This window comes from Branchiostoma floridae, chromosome 16 (genome assembly GCF_000003815.2).
Source record: "Branchiostoma floridae strain S238N-H82 chromosome 16, Bfl_VNyyK, whole genome shotgun sequence".
Classification (NCBI taxonomy): Eukaryota; Metazoa; Chordata; class Leptocardii; order Amphioxiformes; family Branchiostomatidae; genus Branchiostoma; species Branchiostoma floridae.
In genome coordinates this window covers 2042042-2061940 of record NC_049994.1, presented here as the reverse complement: position 1 = coordinate 2061940, position 19899 = coordinate 2042042, and the positions used below count along the sequence as shown (strand labels likewise).

General features: G+C 40.9%; 2 protein-coding genes across 2 annotated transcripts; one reads left to right on the top strand and one right to left on the bottom strand.

Moving 5' to 3' along the window:
- The first annotated feature begins 6586 nt into the window (after positions 1-6586).
- LOC118403439 (A disintegrin and metalloproteinase with thrombospondin motifs 9-like) lies at positions 6587-8226 on the top strand. Its single transcript, XM_035802155.1, has 5 exons — positions 6587-6598; positions 6774-7016; positions 7280-7388; positions 7697-7887; positions 8164-8226. Exons 1-5 carry the CDS (start codon positions 6587-6589, stop codon positions 8224-8226), a joined length of 618 nt encoding a protein of 205 aa, XP_035658048.1.
- Positions 8227-16801: 8575 nt separating this feature from the next.
- On the bottom strand, positions 16802-19200 carry LOC118403438 (neuronal acetylcholine receptor subunit alpha-2-like). The gene is made up of 4 exons (XM_035802153.1): positions 19149-19200; positions 18340-18657; positions 17816-17948; positions 16802-17444 (listed from the first exon to the last, which is right to left on the bottom strand). Exons 1-4 carry the CDS (start codon positions 19198-19200, stop codon positions 16802-16804), a joined length of 1146 nt encoding a protein of 381 aa, XP_035658046.1.
- Positions 19201-19899: the final 699 nt, after the last annotated feature.

The window sequence follows — 19899 nt, the reverse complement described above, 5'->3', positions numbered from 1 at the left end:
GTGTTGCTGGTTGATAGTTTGTAGTTGCCTGTGACAAACCTGGCAGCCCTACGTCGTTGTACTGCTTCCAGTTTCTCCTTAAGGCAGTTTGTTTGTGCGTGTTTGAGTCTATGGGGATCCCAGACTGAAGATGAGTATTCTAACTTAGGGCGAACTAGGAAGGTATAAGCCCTGTTGTTCGTTCGTATTTTTTTAGGTTCTGCCGCTACTAGCCCGAAGCTGCCTAGGCAGACCCATGTAATGACTTGTCTCATTATCAATAAAGTCATCGCCAAAGGTCCAAAGAGCATTTCGAGGTCAAAAGGGCAGTGAACCATAGTGTCATAAGTACATCCCTCTCTTTCTACCACCTTTACATCCCCAACCGAAGGCATGTACACATTTTACACTTGGGAAGATTGAAGAACGCTGCGTTCCTTTCCTACAGATGTAACGCCCTACCAGGTATGTTAGAAATTGAACCTATGCTTTACTTTATGTAAACTTGGTAGTAAGTATGTAAACTTACTACACCTTTGGCAAGTTATCATTAAAAAATCCACTTAACTATTGACTTTGTATTTCTTATTCTTAGACCAAGAAAGATCACCATGGTAAACTGGACCTACAGCAAGGCCTTCGTTCTCCTGTACTTTGCGGTGATGTGGCCAAACCAGAATGTGTACGGAATAACTAAGCAGGACGCGGCCCGATTGAAAAGTCAGTAGGTCTACCCTTACGGTTCTTCGGTTCTTTGGCACTTGGAAACATAATTATTTCTTCTTGTTGTTAACCAAGTTCTTGTCAGTAGGCCCACCTTAGCGTTTATCAAATTTCTCTCAACACAGTTTATACCTAGCCTTCGTTCCGGCTACTGTCTGTTCCCACCAATATTGGTCTGATTTTGTGACGTACGTACTTATACCCCTTTTCCACTAGGACTGCGCTCTCGCCGCGCTCTCTCTGCGACAAAAAATTTGACAAGATATATAATTTGACAATAAATATCGCTCAACAAATGTATAGAACAGAATTTAATCTTTTTATACGTTGTGTTTTGTTGTCTTCTGAGTCACACTTTTACGTATTTGTATAATATACCCAATGTGAAAGTGAAGGTTACACATATCCTATTAAGGTCGCAGTAAAAATAATTTCCATAGAACCCGTTAAGCGATAAGTCAAACTTGAGGCCACAGAGAGAACGCGGCGAGAGCGCCGTCCTAGTGGACAGGGGGTATAAACAGTGATTCACGATGCTGATGAAACTATTTCCTAGAAAGTTTGAATTCTTAGACAGTAAATGTCATAAACTCCTTTATAAAACGATTCTTGCTTTGCGCCATTCAGTAGGCAGGGAATAAATGTTAATGTTCTTCTTCTTAAGACGGTAACAACATTCACTACGGTCGGTATGCAATTAGCTCTTTGATCGTACTTACTCCTGTTAAGGAGGTCCTCTTTTCAACCTCCTTGGTCCTGACGAATCAAGAAAGTTCTGACTTCTCTGTGATTCGATGTGTAGGCAAGGGGTGTACTATAATGAAATATTTTAATAGCTAATTTATAAGCTAACGTGTGCGAAAAATTGATAATAATAATAATAGTATATAGTATTCAAACCCTTCTACGATCACGAAAGAAAAGAGCTCCTAAAGAGGCCAATAAATTCCACCCTGATTTTCAACATCACAAAAACATTACAGAAAAGGTGGGAACCTACGTCTTCCACTGTCTCGAAAAAGAAGTCAAACCCAATACGTCAGTGTTTAGAGTCGTTTTAGACTACACAAGTATGATATTGTTCTACACTATTTTCCCGCTGCAAATAGCCCTCTGACAGAGATTTGCAATTAAGTTGCAATTAAGTTCTGTTTATCATATATGTGAATGACTTACCAAATTGCTTGCAACTCTGTAAGATTGCACTGTATGCCGACGATACGATCATTCACTTCGCGGCACGCAATGTACAGGCAATTGAGCAGGCCATACAGAGCGACGCAGCCAGACTTTCCCAGTGGTTTGCGGCTAACAAATTGTCGTTAAACCCCACGAAATGTAAAACGATGTTAGTGGGTTCGTCAAGAGCAAACGACATTAACACTGAACTAGACATCACTTTAGCTGGCACTACTCTTGAGCAAGTTGATAAATTCAAGTATCTTGGAGTCATTATCGACAACATGTTAAAGTGGCATGATCATTGTGATCATCTTAACAAGAAGCTTGCTCAAACAATCGGAATAATGAAGTACCTTAAACACTACCTGAATAGAGAGGCGCCGCTCACAATTTACAAAGCCCTATTTCTCCCACACATACAGTACTGCAGCACTGTCTGGGATCAAGGGGGTAAAGGAAGTCTGGATAAATTACAGAAACTCCAAACTAGAGCTGGCCGCGTGATCTTGGGGTACGATCGCTATACTTCTACACCAAACGTCTTACGTACTCTCGGATGGGTCCAAATAGCCGATGTACATAAAAGAAGTAAGGCAACGCTCGTTTTTAAGGCACTTAACGGCATGACCCCTCCCCACCTTACTGCATTGTTCTCCCAACTCTCAGAAATACACACACATAATACCCGTCTCAGATCACTCCTACTGCCTAAAGCTAAATCTGAATATAGAAAGAAAGCTTTTTCACACGCAGGTGCGGTGCTCTGGAACTCCCTCTCGCCCCAATTAAGATCTGCGAGGACACTGTCACAGTTTAAACGATTGTATAACCAGGACTAAAGGATTCTGATTGTATATATTTTAACTTTAGTACCTGTCATATCACAGTGGATCCTTTTGTTTGATTTCTGTATTATGTTTTGACGCTAAGACTGACATTTATGTTCTCTTCTGACTGTTATTTTTCATTTTCAAATCAACTTTGTAACAAACACTGCCCGACCAGCGACACATTGATATGCAAATTCCACTTTTCATTCCACTTTTCATTACTTTGATTTTAAGTTGATCCACTGTCTGAATGTGTTATCATTGTTATTATTATTACCATTATTATATTAAGTTATCTTGAGTTATTTGTATTGTAAATAGTTGACAGCTGACGATTACTTATGCAAGTTGGACCTTGGATTTCAATTTTGATTCAGTTGTTGTGATTTTGTGTTATTTTATGTTGGGGTCTCCCGGCCCACCAGGAGATATTGAAAAACGCCAGTAGGCGATGTATTTTCCGGGATAAATAAATAAACTGAAACTGAATGTCTTGTCTCCGAAGAGAACAGCCATTCATAGAATTCGTCTCCACATGTAGACAACACGGCCTCGTTCTTGTGAGCAAAGGTCACATTGGATTGCTTATTATGCCAATTATTCGGGAATGAACATACATTCAACTTAATATCAGACATGTTCATACTCACTATTACAAAAAGATGTTCGCGCTTAAAATTTCTTAATTTTGATTTTACTTCGGAGGTCGGTAGAGCATAACAAACCTCACTTGTGCACGTCTATCCTACCCGTTTCTATCCAGATTGTGTATAGACAGGAGAAGAGAACGAGAGAGAGAGGAGAGAGAGGAGAGAGGAGGAGAGAGGAGAAGTTATTATTGTGTGTAAGACCATCGTACATTTAGTCTTTACTACATTTACTAGGACGGATCTCAGAAGTGCAGGCTAAGATCGACAGGCTAACATTGCGGGTTGCTCACATCCGGGAACATACCTTGTCACAGAGACTTCCGGCCTTCACACAGCCGCATGGTAGGACGAATTCTTTAGTGACATTTTAGCAGGTGACAGGTAACCATTAATACGCAGTCGTATTAGGTCGAATTGGATGCCAACTTTATATGTAAAAAACAGCATTTTCCTTGGGAAATGTTGGCATTTTTGAGCTGGAAATGACAGATAACGGTTTTAGCTATTTTTCAAATTTTAAATAGACTTTTAGCTCAGTTAGAATATTTGAGGTGTCCTAGGCAGTCTGATATATAAGTTTGGTGACATTTGACCTACTAGTCAAGGGGGACAGCAAGAGTTCGTTCTGCTGTAGTGTTGACCTTTGCACCGTACCAAACTGGCCGAAAGTTTCTAAAGATACAATATAGAAGGCAGACTTTACCACCCACTAAACCTCACGTAGGTGACTTTTCACAGCCCTTTCTTAGATTTTTTCTAAGTATTCTACATGAGTGCATTGATAGTCTGTGCCCTGTTACATTTCGTGTTTGCATTCATGGGAGGGAAACATGTAATTGTTTTTGCCCCGTTTCCTGCTCTTCTTGCCCAAACAAATAAAGGCAATGACCTGGTCCACAAGGCTGTCATATTGGTTACTGGTAAAGTAGCAGGCACTCTGTAGTGTTAGATTACAGATTCTGTTGACATATTTCTCTCCTACACCCGTGACTATTGTATATTGTATCATGTATTATGTGCTTTCTCCTTGCACAAATATATAAACAAATCTCAGTTTCAGCTACTAGTACTACAGCCGTCCCTGCAGCTACGACTGATGCGGTAGGTTTATGGCCCTTGAACGCACGGTTTGGAGCATCAGACATCACCGGAAACGGAAACGACGGGACAGCAACGGGGACCCAGTTAGTCGCAGGTCCGTATGACGACGCCGACGGAGCTTTCTTGTTTTCTGGAACTGCAAATTCCTACATCGACATTCCCAACAACGGCAAATTGGACGTGCGCTACTCCTTCACCATACTGGCACACGTCTATCCTACCGGAGAGGATGGACCGATCTTCGACTACGTCGGTACCAACCCCAATACCTGGTACTGGGCACTGCACTTTTGGCAGTACCAACCACATGACCTGCAGTTGCGGTACGTTTTCGTCTCTACTAAACTAAATACGCTGGTCAATATAGGGAAAATATTTTGCCATGAGAGTTTTGTTAGTACAGGAATTGGCCGCCCCCGCTGAGTTGCTTGTCTAGTGTAAAGATACCTGTTTTTTTGTTTATTTATCTAAAGCCAGATCAATTTATTATTCTCATTTTTGAATTGAATAGAATTATCCTTGTATGTTGTAGGCCGGTAGGCAGAGATGGGCCTTTTTCAGATCACGTAGTTGCAAGAGTGCTGCAACTGGACGCCTGGAACTACGTTGGTGGAACCTACGACAGCACAACAGGAGTGGCCTCCCTCTGGAGCAACGGGGAACTGGCACGTGAACAATACATCGGGGTTACCGAAGTTGCAAGTCAGCATCCTGTCCGGGTGGCGGTGAGGGCCCAGGACGAAGATGATCCTCGGTACTTCGCGGGTCGTATCGCCTGCCTGCAACTGTACAACTACGCCATGACTCAAAAACAGATCGTCACAGCGCGCGATGCGTGTAAAGGTGAGGTCAGCTTCTTGGCTATAAATCATGGCTGTAAAGTGATTACTAGTGAAGACTATAAATTATGGCTGTAGAGTGATTACTAGAGAAGACTATACATTATGGCTGTAGAGTGATTACTAGTAAAGGCTATAAATTATGGCTGTAAAGTGATTACTTGTAAAGGCTATAAATTATGGCTGTAGAGTGATTACTAGTGAAGACTATCAATCATGGCTGTAGAGTGATTACTAGTAAAGACTATAAATTATGGCTGTAAAGTGATTACTTGTAAAGGCTATAAATTATGGCTGTAGAGTGATTACTAGTGAAGACTATCAATCATGGCTGTAGAGTGATTACTAGTAAAGACTATAAATTATGGCTGTAGAGTGATTACTAGTGAAGACTATACATTATGGCTGTAGAGTGATTATTAATGAAGACTATAAATTATGGCTGTAGAGTGATTACTAATGAAGACTATAAATTATGGCTGTAGAGTGATTACTAATGAAGACTATAAATTATGGCTGTAGAGTGATAACTAGTGAAGACTATAAATTATGGCTGTAGACTGTGTAGAGTGATTACTAATGAACGCTATAAGATTAATGCTGTAAAGTCTTCTTCGTTTCAAAACCTTCTTTTAATTCTTCCGTAAACGTTTCGGCGACTATGTGTCGCCTTCATCAGTACAAAATGAAACAAATTCTGTCAGTGCTATATGAACTAAACATTGCACTAGCTGTGTGAAGTTCATAACGCACCGACGGCTTTTGCTCCAATGATCTCATACTACTTTTCCTTCCGCTGAGAGCCTTTAGCGCAACACTAGGTACTGTTTCAAACTCACATCGTTATACTGTTTAATTGCCGATTTGCAGGTCCTTCTACAGCAACTGTTTCTTTCCCCGGACTGCTAAATTATGTAATTCTCTCGACGACAACTGTTTCCGTCCTGTCTACAACTTATCGGCCTTTAAAAGAAATATCCACAGCATAGAATATTTCCAACTTCTTAGCTCATTGCCTTGAAGTGCTAGTGGTATCATGACCTTGTTTTGATCTCGTTAAAAAAGGGGGATGCATAAACCACCTTTACAAAAACTCCAAGTTTAGTGAAGGGAACGATCTGATTTGATCTGTCAGGTCTAGAGGGCGTTGGTAGCTGGCGAACAAGCCTGGAAACCTAATTCTTACACTTTTGGCTCATGTATAAAAGGACCGATCCTGAAGCCACACCCCCTTTTCAATCATGGTTCTACTTGAAACATCTCCGTCATTAACAGAGCGAGCATGACAGAACAGGTGCATGGCTGCCGCCGCTAAGTTTTTAATTAGTTGATAATACAGTCTGCAGTTTGATCCCAGATGGTGGAATAAGATATTAAAATCATGATTGTCTTGGCTGGGGCAAACATATCACTTATTCTTAGACACAGCATTTAATATTAACATAATACTAACTCTTGCAGGCTTGCAGTCGCCTGCGCTGCAGCATACCGATGATGATGATGCAGACCACAAGCCCACATCGTGCGCTGAAGCAAAATCTGTACGCTCCAATACCAACGACGGCGAGTACACACTTTACCCTTTTTCCACGGACAGTGATGTATCCCTCCGCGTCTATTGCCATGACATGGCATCGGAGAAACCCAAAGAGTTCCTGACCCTACCATCCGGTCCCGATGAGAACTATGCCATTTTCTTTGGCGATCGACTGGTAAACCAAAATATGTTCCAATGCACCGGCCCATTACAGGTAGGTGAAACTATTGGTAGCAAATCATAACTACTCACAACAGTGGCCACGTTAAGTTGAAGGATGAACTAAATTGCTATTAATATATTTGTGCAACAAATTTGTCGTAGTGATTATACTTTAAAGGAGCACACGTGTAAGGCCAGCGTCACTGTGATGAAATATTTACGTAAGTCGCTGTACTTTTGTCGTGTCAATCAAGATTTCTTCTATATTTTATTCAGCAACCATTCGCCAGACGCGGGACCACAAAGTTCAGCAAGCTCAGAATCCAGTTTCATACGTCCAGGATCGAAGTTATTGGAAATGACTACACCTTTGCTCAAACCACTGGTAGTTCAACATGTTATTACCTTACTATAAGATTGTAACTTGTAATGTGCCCCGTAAGTAGTGCTAAATATTAATGACCCATGGATGACTGACTCGTAAGAATGCTTCAAGTCAATGCGCCATCAAGTCTGAGAAAAAAAAAAGAAATATTTCTTTTTCCTTTTGATGACGCAGGATAATTGATGTAATCGGTCAACCGTTTGTTGGTCAAACAATTTGCACCATCATGATAGATACTTTTTAGATTGACTTGCTCACCTTTTGCCAAGGAAGTCAATTTAGGTGACATATATTTCTAATGACAACAGGGCCAAACGATGTTGCTTACGGGCATGCAGGCGACTGTTATACAGCTGCACAGGGATGTGCGAAGGGAACGTTCAAAGTGGATCTGATTGGGACGGGACTTGAGCTAGCACCAGAAGTCCACTGGGCCATGGGTCCCACCTACCCAGGATATCTGACCATCAACGACATGTTTATCTCGGAGGACAGAAAGGTTTGTCTATAACTTACTGTTCGGTAATGTGGTAAGGTTTACCGCGCATCCATGCAGCAAAAGCTTTCACTTAAATCTCAATACTGGATTCACAGTATAACCAATCCCAAACTGCAAGATCTTTAAATATCATCTACAATACATATTAAGATCTTGAAATATTATCAACAAGAAAAAACAAGATCCTTAAATATCATGAACAAGAGAAATGTTTCATTTACATACTCCTTTATATGTTGATTGAAATTTTTTTTTTTTTTTCATTTTTTCAGGTAGCCTCTGGCCGATGTGGTGGATGGTGTGGTGACTGCCGGCCCGATGGAGAGAAAATATATCTGACACCCTCAGAAGGTATGTACAACACGTTACTTATAACTATAACAGCTTATTCTCATTGAAACGTTTCCAAAAGCTATGATATACAGTTTCGGATATATCTATAATATCATTTCGAAGGAAAAAGCCCTGCAATACATGACCAATGAGTTTTTAAAAATACCTTGTCACTTTTGTTTATGGTTAATTAAATGAATTTCCTGAACAATCAGGTACTTTGACAAAAAATTAGCTGATTTATTTTTCGAACCTAAAATAGCTTTAGGAAACGTTTCAATGAGAATAAGCTGTTATTGTTATAAGTAACGTGTTGTACTGGCATGCTTGTAATTAATGTTTCTATTGCACTGTTGTGATTTGTAATGTGATGTTGAATTTTGTTTGAATAAAGCCTGAAGAAAAATATCAGGGAAAACTGAAACCATCACAACATGCTAAAGATATATGAATAATTAACGTCATCATTACAAATCTATGCCCCCTGTAATGAAGTCTGATATGGGACAATAAAAAAAAAACTTACGACGATGGAGAAACTTTATACATGTTCAAAATCCAATTCAGCCCTATTTTTCGTCATAGGAGGCTCCCCGTTTTACTTTGATTTACCAGCGATTGACGCCGGCACGGTCTTATGACCTTATCGCACGATGAACTACGACCTTTGTGACCAGGGAATTACATATTTCAACTATTGCGCTCGAATGTTCCCGACTTATGACGTACTGCGCAAATCGCAGTTAATCGTGCGCGCTTGTGACCGAATTTTTAAGCTTTTTTTCTATTTGCTTTTTAACAGACTAGGACAATGTTGCACTGCACTCAAGTTTTGTAATTTATATAAAGAGTGCCCCATACAAGGTACAGACAGAAGGTAAAGGTAGTCTTTTACCTCCCTGACCGAAGTCAGATATCCATGTTTACACCTGGGTGAAGTGAGGAAAGGCACAACGCTGGGGGCACGGCAGGGATCGAACTCAGGACCTATAGATTCTGAGCCGAACGCTCTACCAGTTACGCCACACACGATGGTTTCAAGCTTCATTCATCTTTTTCAGAAACATGCGGATTATCAGCGTTTCGCCACGTCCCCCGGACTGATTGTTGGGGTCCAGGTTCAGACATATCCAGTCCTCCTGGTGTCACCCTCCAGGGCTGTGCAGAAGCATGTTGTGCCGACTCGACATGCCTGTCATTTCAGTACAACATAGTCAACCAATGCTATTTGAAAAGATGGCTCTGCACAGTTGGGGAGAAAGTGTTTTCATCGGGTGGCAACATGTACGATCGGATTCCTATACCAGGTTGGAGCATCTATCAAGTACATCATTTATCAAACTGGGTAACTCAACAGCAAAAGCTAGTATTGGTCTTTGAGATACAATTTGCTTACAAAACCACTTGATATGCTTATGAGATCTTGTACCACAGAACTGCAGACTTCATATCCACCAGAAGAAGGTCTTTCATGCCTTATTTGCGGCATCGTCGAAATATGACCACTTACTTAGGGTACATATTATGGCATAATTTCCGTGTCCCAGATCCGTGTTTGACTCATATCTTGGCAATACGTTTGTTTCAAAAATACGGGAGCTATATACGTGACGTTTTATCTAAATTCACGTCACATGGGACGACAAATACGTGACGTCCGACGTATTACATAGACGTCACACTTACGTGCGGCATACGTGACTGATTAAAAAGTCGTAGGTGAACAAGTAACGTCCTGTTTAATTTGTAGTCATTGATCGTTAACTAAGTTATCGATACAATTAAATCACGTATGCTGCGCTTTCATGTGACGCGTTTGTAATAGGTCGGACGTCACGTATTTAACGTCCGATGTGACGCGAATTTAGGTGTAATGTCACGTAAATAACCCCCGTATTTTTTAAACATTTATTTTGTCATACAAGGCACACGGGTCAGACTCCCTGGCCCCCACGCGTCACTTTCGAGGCGGGTGGACCGTACCAATTAGTTCCCAGTTTGCAAAATTTGTAGGATTGTTGGTAAAAAGGACTATTTCATAACACACGTGGGGAACAACGGATTTTTTATAATTTTTGAGATGTAGGCACCTTAGGCAATGATGTACAAAATGAAATACTAACTATGCAAAATAGGAGTACATTTTCATAATTAATGAGAATATTCTATCATAGCAGTTTTTTCTATGTATCTCTTGTCCCGGACGTGATATGGTCTTGTCTTGTAAGGACAAAATAGGGCAAATTTCTAAATTGCAGGGACATTTTCTTAAAACATTCAAAAGACTGCAGAAAGGATTGACGGATTGGCATCATTTTAGGCATGCATGTAGCTTAGGCAAAGATGTTTTTGATTATATACCTGTTATGCAAATGGTGGCTTAATTTGCATAATTAAAATGTGTATAACGCGATTGTTTTTAATAACTGGACTTCAATAAATGTAAAACATGTAAATTATGATAGGTGGAACATATACGGATACCAAATGTGCAAATGAGGAACTAACTTGCATAATATGTTCATTTTTGTAAAACCGCTTAATGATTAATGATGGAAATTTTTTACTAGTGACGTGTGTATGTTGGTCAATAGTGAACATCACCATGCATAAATCATGTAAATGTGTATACTAAGTCATTCTCATAAGATTTACAAAACTTTAATATTTCAGGGAGGTATAAGGTCGACGAACTCTAATCTCCAATGGGAAGGACTTTAGCCAGTAGAGGAGTGTCATCGGCCAATAACACTTCTCTGCTGGCTAAACTCCTTCCCATTTGCCAAAGTAAAATCTTTTTGGAGATAAACTTTCCAGTGCATTCGGTCCTGGTACATATCGCACCTGAAATCCTACAGGACGGTTTGCCCTGACTTTAAGTGACAAACAGCATGTTCTTCATGTTCTTAATTAGCGTAGATAAGGATTCAGTCTTTACTTCATGTTCTTAATTAGCGAAGATAATGACCCAGTCTTTACTTCATGTTCTTAATTAGCGTAGATAATGACCCAGTCTTTACTTCATGTTCTTAATTAGCGTAGATAATGACCCAGTCTTTACTTCATGTTCTTAATTAGCGTAGATAATGACCCAGTCTTTACTTCATGTTCTTAATTAGCGTAGATAATGATTCAGTCTTTACTCCTTTCTCAGGGTAGTCAGATGGAGGACTACAGCCACTAAACTAGAGGCAACCGGACGGAGTCTTCAACAATGGGAGTCAATGGAGAATGTTGTTGTGAATCTGTGTGTCAACTTTTGACAAGAACTTTATGCTCGCCGTCGTTTCTTTGATACCTTGTTTATGGATACAAAGTTAAGATAACAAACAAGTTTACATGACAGTTTGTTGGTTTTCATGATATTCGGTTTTCACTTATCACAATATATGTTTTGCGTTATTTTTGCACTTGTTCCGCCGTAAATAAATTTTGCTTCAACTAATATTTGTCATCCTTTGTTCAAGTAATTATGTCCAAAGGGACGTTTGCTTTCCCTGCTTGATATGATAGGGTGGATATCACCCTTATGTATGAGGGTACAGTCTCTTTGGCTTCGCTAGGAACTGAGCAGAGAATAAGTTCAACGTCACATATCAGATACTGTTTCAGTACTTCTTACCTGTGTATAGAGCTCACTGCTTTCTGATGTTTTCAAAACAAGCACATGCCCTGAATCATACCTCCATATTATCTTATGCAAATAATACACCATTAACCATTATAGCTGTCAATGTTATGAATAAAATCTTGTCTGAAGCAGTAGCTTGTTCTCATGTGGCGTTCTGTGTTGTACCCATGACGTTGTTTGCAAGAGGAAGAAAGTGTACATTTTTATCACTTTATACATGCAGAAGCATGTATATCCCGATATCAATTCTCTTATAATTGTGATTTTATAATGGCCCTGCAACCCCCTTACCTTCTTGTGCTAAAGCATACCAGTTATAAATTTCTACAAAAGTAGTCTTACCAGACTAACCACGCTGGCTAAATTGATGATAGTTTGCAGGGGAATTTAGACATCAGAGGGTAACATTTGCCCGCGCAGTACAAAATACTGTACTCACCCAGACCATTCTTGGTGCGCATACATGTAGGCCTCCTCTGACAGCCTACCTTTCCAACCGGCTTTTTTTTTTATTACTGCTAGTTATTAGAACTAACCCCGATAAATTATCCGGCGTGCGCTATTGAATTGGGTGGGCGGGTTACACTCCCAGCACCGAAAAAAAACCGGGAAACTTACGATGTTTCTAGCTTAGGCTAACGTCAACTTTCCACATTCGACACCCCTCTTGCCCTTTTGGCCAATACGAGCTCACGGTTTGCCACCATGGTGAAGGCTGCAGGCATTGACCTCACTAAGTATATCACCATGGAAACGGATGACGTGCCTTAAGCTGAGGAGAACACTCCGCACGTGTCAAGGGGCAATGACGTCACTAAGTATATCACCATGGAAACAGATGACGTACCCCAGGCTGAGGAGAACAGTTCGCACGTGTCTGAGACCGATGTAGAGTGTGCCAAGCTATGACGACATCAAATAGTACATACTGCATATGCAAAATGATGATTTTTTATGAAGAGTTTAAGTGCTGATTGTATTATGATTGTTTAGGACAAAATATGGATGAAGATATTGTTAAAGCTAAGCAATCAGGTAAAATCAAAAAGACTTGTTGTTATGAATTTTATGAATGTAGCATGTGCTTTTAGATGTTAAACCCTATCCAGACTGGGCTTTTATGGCGCTATGGCCTTGGCCAACGCAACGACGTCGAAATGACGTCATAAAATGACTTCATCTGTAGTTTAGCTATCCGCCATCTTGGATTAACAACATTAAATGCCTTAAGATACATTTTTTCAGCATATAACGTTAAAACCCCATGAAAATAAATTTAAAACCTTCACATGAATGTTTTCTGTAACTAAATACAAAGAAGTGATAAAATCCGAGTGAAAATGAGCTGGTTATACTTTTCATCTTGGATTTTGACCAATTACGTCATTACATTAGCATAATTTATGAATATCTAATTATAAATGTTCAACTAAGATGTGTTAGATAATACAGATATATGATAAGAAGTTTAGTTTTAACAATAAAATCTTAAAATCCCATTGTTTATACCAAAATTAGTTTTTTCGTAAAGTATGCCTTTAAGAAACCCGTTGCCATGGCAACACGAAAAATCATAAACTAACTCTTTTTTTGCAAATTGTCTTACGTTTTGTTTATTCTTTAAGTCATACTTTAACGTAATACGCAGTATCGAAGTTATGAGAAAAAAAAACTTAAAACAGCACAACAGTGCAACAGTGAACGAACCACTCAGTGCCGCACCTTTTCCCCAAGTGCAGTGAAATACCATCTTAACTTAAGGTTCGTCTGTTTCTGTAGGCAGACCCGTGGTGATCGCTACTAGTACCCTACGGTATCTATCTAGTTTTTATTAAATCACTATACAGTATACAGTATGAAGACTCGTATATTACGATAACACTCTTGACACAATAGCTTACAGTTGGTTTATTTTTAGACGCAATGAAGGTAACTTATTTACAGCAAGGATTAACTTTTGTACAGATATAAAGTTTAGATCTTGTCTTTCTAAGAAATTTTGAGCCGTCGCAGAAATGTTAATTTAAATTCTTACCTTTAGTTATTAGACCTTATTTGATCAATTTCTACTATTTTTATATCGACCTATGGAGCCTGGTAGAGGCTAATGAACACATAGTTATGTACCAAGTACATGTTCACTCACCAGCCCAATGTGACTATACTGAGTATTAAGACAATGGTACCCCCGTTGGTGCAGGTTACATGGGCGTCGGAAAGGTGTTCGAGTCAATGAGACGACTGCCAGTCAAAACAGAAAAAAAAAACGGATTTAATGGCAACAGTTAAAGACACGTTGTTGAGATAGATTGGGTATTTTCCGTAGAGAAGGAAACAGAGTATGTAGAACTGGGACCGGATCGGAGATGCAGATGCAACGCTAGTTCACCTTTACCCGCAGGGTAAGGCTATGTTGATTTGATTATATGGATGACATCCTCTGGGAACTCCAAAACTGATGCGAGCGAGCGAATAAAAAAAGTTGCCTCCAATATGAAATCAAAGTGGCCAGGAAGGTATAACATAGGACTAAACACACATAGTATGGTATACCAACAGTTAGGTGTAGGGACCAGTACATTATACAGGTGCAATACTTTTTTTTTTTCTTCTTGGACCAATCCGAAAAAAAACAGACCTGGAAAAACAATCAGAGGAACAGGTTTTGCCAATTACAAAATGGACACACTATGTCAGCAGGCATTTGGGGTCTTACCGGGGGCCAAGAAGACAACAAGAGCGAAGTCAAGTAGAGTTTATAGTCAATTGTACCAAGTTTCTACAGTCAAAGGTACAGAGACAGTTAGCCTTTATTACTTGGAGATGTGATTTTTAAATGCCAGTGGGAGTCCAATAATCCACCAAAGAGATTCCTTTGTAGGAAAGCTGACCAATTACCATTGTTTTGAGTGTTGCCAGTTCTCAAATTTCCACAGACAATAAGGTTCAGGTCCGGACCTGAAAATGATCATCTGGACCAGAACGGGACCTGAATTTTCTGTACTGGTACCATCCCCGTACCAACAGTAGATTTTTTTCTTTCATCTTATTCTTTGACATTGGATTTATTTTGGCATTCTATGGCATTAGACTATGATTAGTTATCTGTTTTCTGGTACTTTTTTTTCTATCTACGGAATATTTGTGCTCATTTTACAGCTGCTTTGCACAATTCATTGTGTGGTCGAAACCTTTTTTTTTTTTGTGGAAACGGCCGAAAATTGGTGCGAGCGCGGATGTCATCCATATAATGAAATCAACATGGCCTAACCTATATTCGTAGTGTTTAATACCCACACGGTATTAAGGGATAGTGGGACCGCGTGGCACGATCGGGAGCGCGTTGGTCCCAGGCCCGAGAGGTCCGGGGTTCAAATCCGCTTGCCGTGTCACCGATCTTGTGCCCTTGGGAAAGGCACTTTACACGACTTTCCTCGCCTAACTCAGGTGTGAATGAGTACATAGCTGCGGCTAGTGGCAGTGACAGGCCTTTGTGGTGGTGACAGGCCATAGGGGCATGTTCGGGCATGACGCACCCGCCATGACACATGAGTCAGGGGTAGGAGGAACCCCTTGCATCCTTGGTCGGAAGTCCTCCTAGGAGACGGAAACTCCAAACAACAAACCTGCATCTGCTGGGGCCGTCTTACACGTTGCATACAGTTGCCCCTGTAGGACTAGTGTGCCAGTGGACGAGAGGGTGGAGAAGGACGTGCACACCCCTCCTTCACCTTAAAAACCCAAGTGCAGGCCAGGCAGACGGGTCGCCTTAAACCCATCCGCCTACCATTGTCTTCCGAGACAGACGGATGCCAACATTAAGGGATATCAAGTCGACAGACGTTGGCTTCAAGTTGTAATATGTTCAAACTTTTGTAGTTTGAAACTATCGTCCGTCGACTTGATATCCCTAAATACCCGTCTTTCTAAAGCAACGTATATATGTTACCCTGCGGATAAAGGTGAACAAGCGTTACCCAGTGCATGGTGCGGCTGTCAGGAGCCAGTCCATCATGTTTTATTGGATACATTTAAACAGTTAGATAAACTACCGGTCGTCTACACTAACACTCTGTTGCTGCACTGGTACTGCCCGCTAGGCGGTGTTGTGAGGCTGTAAAACAGTCAATTTGCACAAAATGTAGACCGCGTATATATAATCATCCTTTTCAAAAGTTGCTGATTTTAGGTTTGAACGATTTAGTTCCAAGGTTTTATTGATGAATCTCTTACATTTCTTACTCAATTACATCTTATACAATTCAATGTAACTTTCATGATTCTTCATGCTGGTTTGATGTCGCCATCGGACCAAATCTAAGATGTTATTTTGAGAAGTCACCAATAAATTCACATAAATTGGCATTATGCCCACCCATCCCCTTCGCAGAATGACAAAAAAAGCTGACTAGGGTTAAAGCCGCATGCATTTCCTACTTATATGAATGGATGGATAAATGAATCAATAAATAAGGTACTTAATGTAGAATTGTTGTCGCAAGACCAAAATCCGGACAACAGCATTTTACTGTTGTTGACTTTGAGATGCAAATTTATAACACATTATTTTATATGTATGACATTTACAAATACCGTAAAAACAATCCACACTGTGGTTAATACGATAGGGTAGATACAACATACCATGCAAAGAAATTACCATAAAATGAACTTCAAGCATTTTCCTTATCTTACATTGAATGTCTGTATAAAATTCTCTACAAACTCAGCAGACATTAGATCATTGCTCCACTTAGAGACTTTTGATTTAAAAAGGGATATGTATTTTATTTTACCTTCAAAATATCTGATTGACGGACTAACCCGTTGTAACAATTGGGCAGCTCTAGCTGTATATATAGATCATTCAAAGCTGAAGTAAATAAGTAACAGTTATGCTGTGATTGTGCTCGGGCGTATTCACGGAGCCCCTGGGTCTGAACACTATCTTTACTTGCCCAGATACATGGAAATGGGCACGGCCACAGCAACGCTGATGACGTACAGGACAAGGCACAGCCTGTCCAGGACCTTGGTCAGCAGGGTGTAATCGGACACTTCCTGATCGCCCTTCACCGCCTTGGCCAGCTCCTCCAGGCTGTGGATCACCTCTTCCGCCTTCTGCTCGGACTTCACCGCCTGCTCCTGAACGATGCTAATCAGGTCACGCAGGCAAGAGGTCTGCTCTTCCACGGCGGCCTCCAGGCGAGTGGGCGGGCCGGACGGCTGGTGGGGTGTCCCGGAGACAGCTGCGGGGGTCTCTACGTCGGTCTCCGCAACGTTTTCGGCAGGGATGTCGCCTGTTGTACCGGAGACATCAGCTGGGGTTTCTCCGTCGACCTTCACTACGTCATCGGAGATTTGATCTTGGCTCTCGACCTCGACTTTTATCATACCATCGAATTCGAAGACATCGGTCGGGTTCTTTCCGTCGGTCTCCGCCAAGTCTTCGTAGACATTGTCTGTGGTCTCCTCTCCGTCGACCTTGACCACGTCATCGGCAGGGACCACGCGGTTGGCCCGCTCAGGCCAGGACAGCTTCCCGCCGGTCGGACCAGCCTCCTTCTCTGTGAGGTCTCCGAGCAGCAGGAACCTTATCAAACATCAGCAAGAAGGAAAGATGACGATGTGGAAGCTTCTAACCAATGTTTATCTTAATTTCTATGATCTAACGTTCATATCATTACAAAATGTGACCACTGGTATTCAACAAAACTCTCTCAAAATCCGCTATGAAATCTTCCTCCCACGGAAATCCACTTAGGTGCTGGTTTGGGCTGCTTCAACCTGCTAAATTAAACTTAAGTAAGATATTTTAAATGTTTTCGAGGATAAGAGATTTGCAATTTTTCTGATGATACCTGTGCTTTTATAGAAACAAGAATGCCTCAATGTACGCAATTCGCATTATTTCATTTGGTCTTTTCAGTCTAAAACCTTTGTGTTGTAACGAGTAGAACATACTTTGCCATGTAGTGGAGAAAGAAAGTCTTGGCCATTGGTGACAGACTCCCCTCCTTGTCGTGGAGGCTGATGATGTACATGGTGAAGAACAGGAAAAGTCCCATCAGCCCCATGCAGACGACGATAAGCGTGGCTGTAATATGAATCATGGCATTTGTTTTGTTTCAGTACATAACCGGTAAAACATCTTACGTCGTTGCCAGGTTTGCACTGAAGAGCATAAGCTACAAGTCCACTCACACCGGAAAGGACTCCTACTCTTTTCAATTAACAGATACCCGAATGTTCTCTGAATGGCTTTATCTGATTGGTCCTTGAAAAATAACTTAAAGGTTCTTGAATTTAAAAAAAAGTTATTACGTTAATTACATTCCCCACCTTCCCGAAGTCCATTCAGGTAACTAAGGAGCTAAAGAAAATCAGTCTATGTATCTATTTGTTTATTCTATCTTAAGACGTGTGGGTGACCCCTTCGTCGTGTATATATGAGCAAAAATAAGAATATGACAATTTTCTGTCCTCACCGAAAAACGGCAGCGCCCCTTTAACAGGAAGTACCTCCGTGACAAACACGAGAGACACGACCATGGAGAGCAGGATGGTCACTCCGAAGGAGATCCTGTCTCCCTTGTCTATGGGCATGATAAAGGTGATGGTCATCAGCACCACCAGGATGACGCAGGGCCCAACGGTCGTGGCGATGTGGAACAGCGGGATCCTCTCTAGCTGAACAGCGAAGCACGCCTTCTTGTTGCCTTCAGCGAAGATCTTGTCCTTCCGATTCCATTCGCCCTCCTGTTGTGGGGGAGACCAGACGTCACAGGTACTGCCCCCTCCACATTCTGTGTTTCACAAATCATTTCAAAAAATGATTGTCAATGAGAGATGTGTCCTGGCATGATTAGTTTTCTTTGTCTCGGATATTCTAATCTTTGGACGCATTAAGCAAATTGCATCATTGACATCCTCTGCAAAATAATGAGTTAGGTCGAAAAAATTGGAATGAATGACGTTTTTATTCCAGTGTTTAACCCTAGATTGTACTTGTAGAAATGACACTAGGGAGGAACCGTATCTGTAGTTCTGGAAGTGAAACTAGTTTGATAGTTGTAAAAGTGGCACCAATATGGAAGCCATGAAGGTGGTTGACAACTTTGTACGTGATAGTCTACCGCACTAGTGCCAATTTTACTACACTAGTTCACTTCTTACAACAATACATATTTCTCAAGTTTACTGGAAGCGGCCTAACCTGAAATAAATTAATGGAAATCTTTATTCCACTCAAATAAACACAAATGAAAACATTCGTGGCATATTCACAGCATCTTACCTATGGTTTGTTCAATTGCAGAGGACACAGAGAAACAGATGTGGCATTCCATTGTGTCAGCAGGGAAGAAGAACGGCTTTGCATCGCAGATGGTGCTTGTCAGAGTCTCCACCCTCCATGTTACGGTACCATCGGGTCTTATCAGGATCGGTACGCCCTTTTGCAAGCCTTGGTACTTACCATCGGCACTGCGGGGTAACAAAGCATCATACTATTTCTAATAACATGGCTGATTTCGTTCTGGAAAAGATCAACAGATTTCTCCACAAACGCATGTACACAGACACATTAACACAAACACACGCGCACATACCATTTATCATATCAAAAACATATTTAACATGATGTGATGTTGTTGATATGATAATAGTTTACTTAGAGACCATCACATACTTCCTCTTCAGAGTAAGTGTAGGTGTCCAGATGCTGCTGTCCCGCACGCTGAGGGTCTGGATGTTCCCGTAGTACTCTGGCCACCACGTCAGCCGGCTGTCCTGCCAGGTCTGGCAAACAATTTAATTTTCTTTGTGGAAAAGTCGCGAAATGCAAAACGAAAAAATGGAATATTTTTTTCAAAGAGACTGAATGTGCTATAACTGCGTCTACTTACGAATTCGATGACTAAAGTGGCTACAAGAAGCTCCTTCTTTTCGTCCTGAAAAATAAAAGTTACAACATTAATTACTTAAATTCTGTTATCTCTGTGTACTGTCTATAAATAGATCTAGAAGAATCTCACATATATAACAGA

What these genes read in the sequence shown, in the direction of transcription:
- LOC118403439 (XM_035802155.1), top strand. An exon ending in CACCTTTGCTCAAACCACTG is followed by an intron (nt 7,389 to 7,696) that starts GTAGTTCAACAT and finishes TAATGACAACAG; the next exon opens with GGCCAAACGATGTTGCTTAC. An exon ending in TTATCTCGGAGGACAGAAAG is followed by an intron (nt 7,888 to 8,163) that starts GTTTGTCTATAA and finishes TTTTTCAGGTAG; the next exon opens with CCTCTGGCCGATGTGGTGGA.
- LOC118403438 (XM_035802153.1), bottom strand. Translation starts at nt 19,200, where the DNA reads ATGGAATGCCACATCTGTTTCTCTGTGTCCTCTGCAATTGAACAAACC. An exon ending in TGCAATTGAACAAACCATAG is followed by an intron (nt 18,658 to 19,148) that starts GTAAGATGCTGT and finishes TGTGAAACACAG; the next exon opens with AATGTGGAGGGGGCAGTACC. An exon ending in TTTCTCCACTACATGGCAAA is followed by an intron (nt 17,445 to 17,815) that starts GTATGTTCTACT and finishes ATGTTTGATAAG; the next exon opens with GTTCCTGCTGCTCGGAGACC.